This window comes from Cervus elaphus, chromosome 20 (genome assembly GCF_910594005.1).
Source record: "Cervus elaphus chromosome 20, mCerEla1.1, whole genome shotgun sequence".
Taxonomy (NCBI): domain Eukaryota; kingdom Metazoa; phylum Chordata; class Mammalia; order Artiodactyla; family Cervidae; genus Cervus; species Cervus elaphus.
Window position 1 is genome coordinate 100,693,301 of NC_057834.1, and position 12,708 is coordinate 100,706,008.

General features: G+C 34.8%; 1 protein-coding gene across 4 annotated transcripts in view; it reads right to left on the reverse strand.

Annotated features, from left to right (window-relative positions):
* Positions 1-12,708, reverse strand: part of LEPR (leptin receptor) — a 91,481-nt gene that overhangs the window by 8,935 nt on the left and 69,838 nt on the right. For all 4 annotated transcript variants that reach the window (XM_043876763.1, XM_043876765.1, XM_043876766.1 and 1 more), the window contains 5 exons: positions 8,878-9,094; positions 6,958-7,140; positions 5,465-5,560; positions 3,569-3,671; positions 2,632-2,707 (listed from right to left, as the gene is read on the reverse strand). In XM_043876763.1, coding sequence (XP_043732698.1) covers positions 2,632-2,707; positions 3,569-3,671; positions 5,465-5,560; positions 6,958-7,140; positions 8,878-9,094 — 675 coding nt within the window. The remainder of the gene's footprint in view (positions 1-2,631; positions 2,708-3,568; positions 3,672-5,464; positions 5,561-6,957; positions 7,141-8,877; positions 9,095-12,708) is intronic.

Sequence of the window (12,708 nt, forward strand, 5' to 3'; positions counted from 1 at the left end):
CTCACTCACCACCCCCATCGCACACAATACACTCAGCACACTGGGTCCCTTTATTTCACAACACGTTTATCATTATTAGTGTTTGTAATACTATCATAATATATATTATATATAACACATATAGTTATTTCAGTTATAAACTGATTAATCTTATCTTTCCCATAGACTTTACACTCCAAGAGTTTTTATTTTCCCACCATTTTAACCCCAGGGCCTAGATGAGTGACTGGCATTAGGATAACTATTCAATAAATATCCCTTGAGTAAATGCATGGAATGAATTAATGATTGAATTTTAAATGAATAAACAATTTTAGAGAGAGAAAAGAAGACAAGTTCATTCTATACTGCTTTTAACCAGTCATTCCTCTATGACCTCCCTGTCACTGCCTAGATGGTAAGAACAATATCTTAAAAATTGTTTTCCCAGAGCCTAGCAACATCCTAGACTTACATGTAAATACTCATTCTTATTATGTGCTTGTTGAACAAAGGAATGAATGAATGACAAATAAATATACATGGCTGAAATGTCACTAACACTACAATAAATGTCACTGTAAGAATTCATAATGGAAGAGAAAGAAGAGGAATAAATATTTTACTAATTGAAAAATGCTCAGGACTGTTTTAATGAAAGGCGATTCTGTGGCTTATAGTAAGGGCATAGCTGAGAAGTGTATGGGTGTGGGGCTGGTTAGAGTCAGGCAAAGTGAAGTTTCTGTAAAGATAATGTATGCATGTAAACATGTGAAACTACAGTGCTACCATGTCTGAAGATGAAACACTGTCTCTTCCACTGAAAGATTACAATTTAGTTGCTTGCATTGTTTTGCCCACAATATTACTTATTTTGTTCACTCATTTGTTCATTGGTAAACTGTAGGGCAGTGATTTTGTTATTGCAAATCATATTCATTAGCATGTGAATGAAGTTAGAGGGTTGTAACCAGTATTTTTAAAATGAAATAAAATCTTGAAGATAGAGGGCACTGCAAATGCATATTATTTACATCTATACATTTACTAGGTTGCAAGGTAAAGCATATTTCTCACCAAGGGTCATGGTCAAAAAAAGGAAAGCCAGAGAGAACAATTACTAATAGAATAGGCTTAAAAATTAGACAAATTAGTAAACTAAGTCAGACTCTAAAACAAGCTACCTAACCAGTATAAGTTTTAGGGTTTTTTTCTCTATAAATGGAGATGCTAATACTTATTCTGTGGGGTACTTGAAAGAAACAATGTAAAACATGTAAATATGCAATATAATGATAATTTATTGAGATACTACTATTTGAAGTATCATCTTCTTTACTCCTTGAAACAACTCAATGAGGTAAATTCTATTAAACTTCATTTTACAGGAGAGGAAACCAAGATACCAAGAATTGAAATAAAAATCTTAATGAATGTAAGAATATGTATCTCAATGATCTGCACATAAATAAATTGACAAACTATAAGATATCAGCATTTTGTGAATCTTGACTTTAGTATTTTGCATTTAGCAGGAGGAGCTCAATAATATATGTGGTCTTAAAAAACAGCCCTAGAACTCAGAACACTCCTCACAATAAATAATAAAATGCTCTGAAAACTTAGAGGGGGCAGAATTTCTTCTGAACTACATTGGTTCACAGAAGGTTTGGGGAAAGAGCTTAAAGCAAACTCTTCACTGACATAGAGGGGTCTATAGAGGTGAGAGAAATAGAGTCAGCATGACTAAGGCCCGTGGACAGGAAAAATGGACATAAGTTGATAACAGATTGTAGAGAGAAGTCATTGAGAACCAGCTTAAACAGACTGTACTTGATCTTGTAGCTAAAAAAGAAGCCACTGAAGACTTGTAACAGTGACTACGATGACACAATTACTGAGACTGAATAACCCACATATGATTATTGTTCAAAACATCATTTAGATATTTTGCCATGAAACTGAATTCTATTTTCCCAGTTTTATAGGTAGAAAGCCAACCCTGCTTCAAGGAAAACTTGGGAAGTTAATGATATATTTGCTAAATTCTAGAGTTTTCTGAGAAAATCTATAATAGACATAAGTGCAAATTATCTTATTAGAGTTGACTAATTGTTTCATAAGGAGCTTGCAAGGGACTATCTTCAAAATGTAAGCTTTACTATAATAATTGCATTTTTCAGATTGTAGTGTTTTAGGAAAGGATTATGTAGTTTGTAATTGATCCAAGTAATTATGAAGGTAATTATATGGGTTAAAAATATTGATTCCAGCCTTTTCCAAAGGACAATCAATTTATACCCAAAAAGTACGTATAAATATTTGTTCTCCATCAGATTTGACCTAACATTCTAATATTTGTTTTATGACATATTGTGACACAGAAGAAAGGTATGTATATTGTTAATTCAGATGATAAACTTCCTATTGAATTTTGTTTTGTCCTGTCTTCAAATCTCTGCATCTTCCTATTCATGAAAATAAATAAAAAATTAGACAGATTCATATTAAGATGAATTGAATAAAATAAAATTTAAACCTTATCCTTAAAAAAAAGTTTTGAACCTTAAAAATGTTTGAAGTTCTAAAAGGTATACAGCATCTAAAATGAAATATTATATACTTAGGTTAAAAAAAAATAGAAAAAAAGACCTTCTGAAAATTAAGTCCTTGTGCCCAGGAACAGTTCTTGGGGTTTGGAACATCTTCCCAAAACAACTTTTTCATTCTACAAAGGATAAACAAGGCATTAGAATTAGAGAACATTCACATTGAAAACGTTAACGGTTAATAAGCAAACAACTAGACACTAAGTCTACCAGACTGTTTATGCCACAGTAGGATCAATTTTACTTTCATATGCTATCCAAGGAAGAATTTCTATCAACTTTCTGTCTAAACCAAAGTTAATGACCACTATAATAATAATAATAAAAAACAGCTAACATTTATTGAAAACTGTATGCCTAGCCCTGTGCTAAATACTTTGCACATGCCCCATCAGCTCACTTGATTGGAAGATAAATTCAGATTCTAAAATCACTTTTCCCTCTTCATTGCCAGAAGACAAAAATTTCTGTAGAGATTTGCCATGTGTGAAATAACCTCAATGGTCTGGACCTCTCAGAACAGAGTGATGGGGCACATAAAGAACCATTCAAGCAGTTCAAATGAGACAGAATGGAGCCCCACAGTGCTAAAATTTAAGAAGCAGGATGCCTACTAACCATAAGTGAATTGACTGTTCCAAATAAATCTTTGCAACTAAAAGTCCTCAACCTAGATTTACAATTCTGAAAGTCATTCCTGTCACCTCTAAGAATATGCTGCCTAGGCTTTTCTGTTATAAGCTTGTTATTTCATGAATGCATGAATGTATATACATTTGTTAAAAATCTAATTTCTTCCCTGAGGCTTATGTGTGCTAGCAAAATGCAGTGTGGATTCCTGAAATAAGCAATCCTTTTTCTTCTTATGCCATCTTATTGTATACTGAATACATATAAAATATGTAGCATATTTTAGTGTTTCTGATTTGGGTTTAAAGTGGTTTAAACATGCTTGAGATTTTTAACACCATATACAATACCTTTGATGTGATACTGACAATGTTCCAAGCAATAAGATTGAGGAGGAAATTATTATTGGCACGATTACATATAGATCTGCATCATGCTGGTGTTTTTCATCATCTAAAAAAGAAAAAATTCACACAACTCAGAATCTTGAGGAAGTAATATCTTTCTGTATCAAAAATCATAACAGACCTTTTTCTGATTTCATCATAAATCTGAATGACCTTTAAAGATACAAAAATCAGAAAGACGTTAAGTATAGTTTTGATCATAAAATAATTACTATTTTGCTCAGAATTATGCTTCTCATAATGTAGCAAAACATTTTCTCAAAAGTATTTATTTGCCAGCTCTCTCCATCTGATCACTTTTCAATTATATGAGTCAAAGTGTTAATTAAAGTTGTTATAATGGCTCTCTGCTTCAGTCATCTGCTTCTGGAGAAGGCAATCTACAAGACCCATTGATTTCTATCTTGCTCACTTCAGACACATTGACTTCTTTGTTGCTTCTTGGACCACCAAGCATGCTCACTCTTCAGGGTCTTTGCACTTGCTGTCCCCTTGCTCAAATGTTCTTCCCCTTGGTCCTTGCAGGACTTATCACCTTCTTAGAGAAAAAGACCATCATTTTTGGCCATCATTACTGCTCAGACAATAAAGAATATGCCTGCAGTGTGGGTAGACCTGGATTCAATTCCTGAATTGGGAAGATCCCTTGGAGAAGGAAATGGCAACCCACTCCAGTATTCTTGCCTAGAAAATTCCATGGACAGAGAAGCCTCGTGAGCTAAAGTCCATGGGGTCACAAAGAGTAGGACATGACTGAGCGACTAACACACACACTAAAGCACCACATTTTAACTCTCTCTCTTCATTTTACGTTTATTTGTATTTCATATACTTATTTCTATATGACACTATATTATTTGTTTATCATCTGTCATTTGAGTACTGGAGTTTAAGCTCCATGTAGGGCACAGATTGATGTTCAATATTCAATCCCCAATGCTTAGAACAGTGTTCAATATATATTTGTTGAACAATACATGAATGAAGTTATATAATTATTTTACTTCTAAAACCAAGTAAAATATTTCTCTCTTGAAACTTCTTTATTGGGTCACTTAGATTTTAAAACAACTTGAAAAATAATAGTAAAATCAAAGTGTTCCCGCTCCAAGTACAGTAAGATGAATCAGAAATATGACACCCAGTGAACTTTTTTCTATAACTGTCTCTCCAGTTTTATTTTCAGAAAAATTTTTCTTTAGAAGATGATGAAAATTTAAAGACTCCATAAGTATGTCAAAGCTTATTGTTTGGGGTAGGTATGTTTATATTAATTGTGCAGCAAATTAATATTTTTTCAATTAACCTTTATGATGATATATTTTGTGGCATAGATGGATATTTCCATTTTTGTTTCCATCAATTTTCTGATGTGAAGAGCAGACTCACTGGAAAAGACTCTGACGCTGCGAAAGACTGACAGCAAGAGAAGAAGCGGGTAACAGGATGAGATGATTGAATGGCATCACTGACTCAATGGACATGAGTTTGAGCAAACTTTGGGAGATAGTGAAGGACAGGGAAGCCTGGCATGATGTAGTCCATGGGGTTGCAAAGAGTTGGAGACAACTTAGCGACCAAACAACAATCAACTTTCTACCCAATTTGAGACTGAAAGTGTTACTTACCAATACAAGAGCACAATATCATGCCTGATTATTCTTAATGACACCATGGGACCATATACCCTTAACACAGTCACCCATGACACATCTATAGAAGACTCTGGGCTCTTCCATGATTCCATCAGAAACAGAATAATCAGATGGCAGCATTATTGCTAACTAAGAAAGAAGCCACATATCTGTGTAAAAGGAAACTAAAAGTAAAAATTTTTACCTTGAGCAAAACTATTAATTATCTTCGGTTTCCCTACTCCTTCCATAAATATTGGGTAAAGACTGAACTGATACTTCTCAATGGGGATAAAATGATCTGAGGAGAAAAAAATATTTTAAAGAGTCATCCCTACTGAATTAATATTAATGAGTGAAATCTACATAAAAGTTTTAAGTGACTCATATTTTCATGCACATAAAACTGATGTTTTATGGATTGAAAACTGATGACTGCTATCTGTGGACTGAAATATAATTGGGGAGTTTCAAAAACAATCTGAGCACTCTAAATTCTCCTAGTAACACCAATAATTTTCCAAATAATGTTTTAAAAATCTTACCCAGAGATAGAAAATTGCAATTTTTCAAAGGCATGTTCCAGCGACAGTCAGTTTGTTCAAGTTCGGGGTGTATGAGCTGTTCCATTTCCCTTTCCAGGACAATCTGCTCTCCCTCTTTTCCCACAAGATCAAAGCCAGCAATATTCCCTTTCCATAGGAATTCAGTTTACTCAGCTTCCCTATTCAAGGGAGTTGGGAGATTAAAGTCTTAGGAGATCCTATGTAAAGAACTTGGGAATGGGGACCAGGAATCTTTGTACATATCCAAGTGTCTAGATCTATGGAAGATGGCCATTTCCATAGCAAAGCTCAAAATGGATCTTTTGGTGATCTATCATTTTCACAAATGCTAATTACACACAAATATTACTCCACGAGAGATAAATCCCTTCGAAGCACAGAGTAACCAGCTGGACAACGGTAATAATGAACTGAATTTAGCTCTCCATCAGTCATTTGTTTCTCTTTACTCTGATGCTAAATTCTAGGGTCTTTGGAATGAAAAATATGAGCCTTTGGGATGACATTGTAAATAGTACTATGGCAATCCTCAGCTTACCTGCTTAAAGCTTCCTTGGGCTTGGAGATTCTGTACTGTGCACTCACATTTTGTACTTTAATCACCTTACAGGGTAACTGGTCTACTTTTGGGAAATTATTAATCAGACCTTCAGCCTGGCCCTCCTACTCATTGCTAGTGGCATCATAAGTTGGTATACAATTTGGGAAAACAATTTGGCAGTAGATATCAAAAGCCATTAAAACTCATTTTTTAAAAAAAAGATTGAACTGGAAGCAACATAAATGTTCTCAAATAAATAAATGGTTCAAGTATATTTTGTAGTAAAATGCTATATAATCATTAATAATGGTTAAAGGATTGGGGATAAAATAGAAACATGTTTGTGATATATCAAAGGAACCAACCAGAAGAAAAGTTATAAATGATACAATATGATTACAACTATAAATATTTAAGTGAAAAACCAATGAAATAGAATTAAATGCTGGTGACAGGTGACAGAATTAAAGGTAGTAAGATGCATTATCTATATTTTTGAAGTTTTCATTAACTGACTGTGTTATTTGAATTAATAATCTGTAGGGTCATATTAACCCATAGGAAAAACTTATCAAAATACAGCAAGCTTACCGTGGACATAATACTTCTTAACAGAGGAAGGGATTCTAAGCCATTTAATTTCACTGTCTTCATTAAGAATTTTCCACTCAAGAATAAAATACATCAGGTTGTAATCACTGGGTGAGAGTGTCCAGGAAAGAATTACACAAGTGCTGTTTAAGGGGTAAGCGCTGAGTGACTGCACGGTATTTACTGAGGGGAAAGAAGGAAATTTACTTTTAACTTCAACATTAATGAAAATCTCCAAACTGCCTTTAGAGCTTACAACCTAGTAAAAAAGGAAGAGGGAAGAGAAGGCAGATATTTACACAAATAAATATAAAACATGGCAATTATTTTTGTATCACAGAAGTTATATAAGCAGAGAGATGTGGAAATACATGCTATTGATAAATAATATTTGACCTAAAATCCAAAAAAGAGATTTTTGGATATGGTCATAAGATGTTCTCTTCTGTAGTAATGTACAAGCCTATTAATTATCCTAATTCCCCCCAACTGTTCTCTCCCACTGATGGAATCATGCTTTCAAAGCACAAAACTAATCATTTTAACACCCTCTGCACAGAGTCCCACTTCAAAGCCTCCAGACTTCCACAAGTGAGGACAAAATTTTCATCATGCCTACAATGCCCTAAGGGCCATGTCTCAGCACATCTGTAGGCTTTTCTGAGCACGTGCACACACACACACACGCACACACACACACGTCCCTGGCGATCCTCCTTCGTGTCCTCTCCTGGATTGCAGGATTTTTGGTCAGACAGTTCCTCTTCTCAGGGGAGCTCTTCTTCCCACCTTTCATGGAAGTTCAATTCCTATACCACATCCTCAAGAAAACTTCTCTGACCCTCAATACTGGTTTAGGCTCCTATTTTTTTTTATTTTATGAAATTATATTTCTTTCCTAGGAACATACATCTCAGTTTGTAAACAGGCATTAACTTATATGATTATTTGATTAAAATCTGTCTCATCTATTGAACTCTGTGAGACCATTATAATTTTACCCACATTGGCATTTCTACCACCTAGCATGGTGCAGCATTAAACAAATAATTCTATTAACAGAACATACTGATTGAAAATTTTAGAGCAAAATACAGTGCAAATGCTGTGAAACTTACGTAAAGTTTACACTATATGTACACAAGTAATCACAATATAAGATAGGATATAAAATACTCTAGAAAAGGTAGAAAGTATTCTGAGATTTAAAAAAAAGGATAGGACACATCTATGTAAAGCAATAAGCAAATATTTCAGGAAGGTACATGATTAGTAGAGGGAAAGTGAAATTTGAATTTTTCATTAAAAATTGTACTTTGAATATACCATACAAGCTACAAGCTCCTATATAGAGTGGTTATTAATTCCTTGATTAATCAAATATATAAAAATTAATAAAAGAGGGTTCATCACATATTAAATAAAATACAAGTTATTTTCAAATCTAAGCAATTACTTGCACCTATCTAATGTTATATGTATGTTATATGTCACATACATATATGTAGTATATATGACACACACGTGTATTTTATCTAGTAATATGTGTGTGTGTATATATATGGACACATTATATGCATATGTATATACATATATAAAGAGAGAGAGAGAGATTTATTCACCTACAACCTGCACTGGCTCAGAAGTTTTAAGTATTAGATTTATCAGAACATTCACATTTATTATAGTATGATTTCAACAATGTTCTACCATGTTCTACCACGTGAAAAGCCAAGGACCACATCACATAATCGTGATATACTCTTACATTATTTTTTAGACAAAGCAGAGATAAAAGGTAAAAAAAGAGACTGATTCACAGAATCATAGGCTTCTTGGAAGATCATTTAGAATGGGAGGGGTTTGCAAAGATTAAATATTAAAAGGAGCACAGGTTTAATACCCGATACCTTTTCTTACCTTTGCTGATAGACCATGAGAATGTTAAATTAAAATTTGCAGAAGAAGCACCAATTGAATTGATGGCCAGAACCGTAACAGAATGTGCTTGCTCTGTCCAAAGGAAAGTGAGTTTAGTGTGATTTCCCACATCTTCCGACCACGTTCCATTGTGGGAAGTATGATGTTTTACCACATATCTTCTTACACTGCACAACGAGTCATTTTTCATCAGGGGCTACAGTAAACACAAAAGTTGATTAGTTGAAGGGCTACAGTGCTTTTTATACCAGCCGAGCTCCTAGAACTCTGATTAAACATTTCCCATTGGTAGGCAGGGGCCAGACCAGAGCAAGCCCTGATGAATTCAAGGCTGAGGTGTGGGCTGCTCTGACAGTCTCCCTGAAGCTGTCTGGGTGACTATGAAACATCAGAAACTTGTTTTCTCCTTATGTTTTTTTTTCTTTAGGACTCAAAGAATAAATCATTTGAAGATAATGAAGTATGGATATAAATAGGATACTTTTCTACCAAGAAGTTTAACTCTAATTTTAGAGAAAAGAAAGACTAATAGGGAGTTGAGAGTTTCTTCATCTAAAAAGCAAAAAAAAAAAAAAAGGAATAACCCTCTGTTTCTGTAAAGCAGCAATGAGAAAGAGCTAAAATGAAATCAATCACCACTTCTATTAATCTTAGTAAGACTGGTCATTTTTTTTCTTCCCATGACATGCTGACACTACAAGTCATAGACAGCATCAGGACAGTGTACAAGGCACCCCAGAACGTCTGTCCTATAGTTAAAAAAATCATACCAGGTCACCAAGATGCCAGTGTAAAATACATTCTTAGTACAATTCTATCCTCCCATCCTACACAGCATAACAATACATCCCACTTTCCCCATCACCTTCACCTGTTTCAGGTAAGATTTAAGTGCTACTAATACCCTGTCAACCTTTAGAAAGCTTGTCACTATGCAACAGACTAGAGCAGTGCTTCTCATTTTTTTTGTCATTGAGATTCTTCTTCTAAGTGAGAAATTGAGAAACATAAATACAAACACACATAACTATAGCGCTGCAAGTCTTAGAAGAAGCTGGGTAGGTGGTGAGAAGATATTAGCAGCCACTGCAAGAAATAAGGGCTTCCCTGGTGGCTCGGATGGTAAAGTATTCGTCTGAAACACGGGAGACCTGGGTTCAATCCCTGGGTTGGGAAGGTCCCCTGGAGGAAGGCATGGCAACCCACTCCTTGCCTGGATAATCCCCATGGACAGAGGAGCCTGGCAGGCTACAGTCCACGGGGTCACAAAGAGTTGGACACCACTAAGCAATTAAGCACAGCACAGCAAGAAATAAATGAAAAATCATACAAATGTTGCATTTTGTTTTTAAACAATCTGTCAGTTTTCATATACAAATGTTTACTTTTGAAACCCTCAAGTAAAATTGATGATAAACTTCCTTACTTTCTAGTCCTGCAAGTTGCTCTAGGCTCATCTTGTTTATTTCCTGCCCCAGACCTATTACCAAGCATTTTTTCACAGAGCCTTAGTTTCTTTATTGGAGAACAGTATTAGAAACAAGTCTGAGAATGTTGCTACTACCAGAATATGGCTTTCTCAGTTGACAGATTAAGGAAATGCATGTGTGTGTACTATATCTATATACACACATATCTATGAAAATTTCTCAATCAATAGCCAGACAAAAGATAAAAGAGAACTATAATTACAAGCTGTAATGGAAACATAATTAACCTAACAATATAAAATAATTACATATAATTTAGGGGGTTAAGTAGAGGGATATGGTAAGTGGAAGTGCATGCATGCATATGTTTTCATCCGCCCAGCCAGTTTATATCTTTTGGTTGGTGCATTTAATCCATTTACATTAAGGTAATTATTGATATGTATGATCTATTACCATTTTCTTAATTATTTAGGGTTTATTTTGTGTAGGTCTTTTCCTTCACTTGTGTTTCCTGCCTAGAGAACCTCTTTTATCATTTGTTATAAAGCTGACTTGATAGTGCTGAATTCTCTGAACTTTTGCTTGCCTGGAAAGCTTTTGATTTCTCCATTAAATCTGAACAAGAGTCTTGCTGGGTAGAGTATTCTTGGTTGGAGGTTCTTCCCACTGAAAATTTGTAAGTGAATCTATCTGTATCCACAGTAAGCTAAACATGAGTTCATACCCTAATCCATTACCACATGGATCATTCTTTGCTTATCTATAATCAATTCAACAGTAACGAACTTGAGTCCTTCTTACTACCCATCATCCAATACTTGGTTGTTCAATTCCAATTTATATATCTAATAACACCAAAACTGTTAACCCATACCTTGTGAGAAAAATGACTTACCAACTAGAATACAATGGTTGTGTACAGTTCCTTTTGACTTTATTCTTGAGAATCTACTCATTAAAAAGCTTCCCTAGGCCTGGACCTTTTTTGCCCAACTCCTTCAGTAAGGTGGTTTCATATACTTGTAGTACAGTTAGATTCTCTTGTTGCAGTCTGAACTCCATCCTAGGATTCTCCAACCTCCTAACAATTTATCTTTAATTTGCATACATTAAGGTTTTCTTTTTATAAGGATTTATGAATTTTGAGAAATACATAAGGCTATGTACTCACTAGGACAATATTATACCAAATAGTTTCACCATCATAAAAAATCCCCTGTTCTTCACCCATTCAAACCTTTCCCTATCAACCAAACACCTGGAAACCATTGATCTTTTTGCTGTCTCTATAGTTACATCTATCTTTTCTTGAATGTCATCTAAGTGGAATCATAATGTAGCCCTTTACACAGGCTTCTAGCACTTAGCAACATTCATTTAAGACTCATCCATTCCTTCTGTGGCTTTATATTCTTTTTATCACTGAATATTATTCCCAGGCAGCACTAGTGGTAAAGAACCCGCCTGTCAATGGTAAGAAATGCAGGTTTGACCCCTGAGTCAGGAAGATCCCCTGGAGGAGGGCACGGCAACCCACTCAACTCATTCTTTCCCACAGAATCCCATGAAGAGAGGAGCCTGGTGGGCTACAGTCCATAGGGTTACAAAGAGTCAGACAGGACTGTAGCGACTTAGCACACACACACATTATTCCATTATATGAAAGTACCAAAGTTTTTTTAATAAGAATCTATCAAACTATATTCCAAAGTGGTTGTACAATTTTGCATTACCGCCAGCATAAAAGTTCCTGTTGCTTCACATTCTAGTCAACAATTTATGTGAGTTTTTTGGATTTTAACCATTCTAAAAAGTATGTAGCGTATCTCATTGTTGTTCCAGTATGGATTTCCCTAATGACCAATGATGTTCGTAAGGATTGAATGTTTGTATCCCCTGAAAATTCTAACAAAAGTAAATACATTCACTTGGGACAGAAGTCAATTCATTTGGGAGAAAGAATGCTTTCAAAATTGCTAAGTTCTATACTCATTGTTTTTAGAAATATCTGCTGTATATTTGCCATCATACAGAAAGAACAATCTCAATGTCCTTGAGGTATGTAGGGAAGGCCACGTTTACTCAGGTTAGGATTAAACACTAATGGAATTTTTTGGACTTGAACGAACACTAGATATTATCCAGTCCAATCTTATGTTGATAGAGACGAGGAAACTGAGGGTGAAAGGTCTAAGTGACTGTCAAAATAACACTGATTAACTACACCATGTCAACAAAAAACAGAATTAAAGTCTCCAAACTCCAGATCAGTGCTTCCTTCACTCTACATCTCGGCTCTCCATAATCAACATCTTCAAACGGAAATAAATGTGGGATTGCAAAGTTTACAAAAGATGGTATTATTGAGTAAATCTTT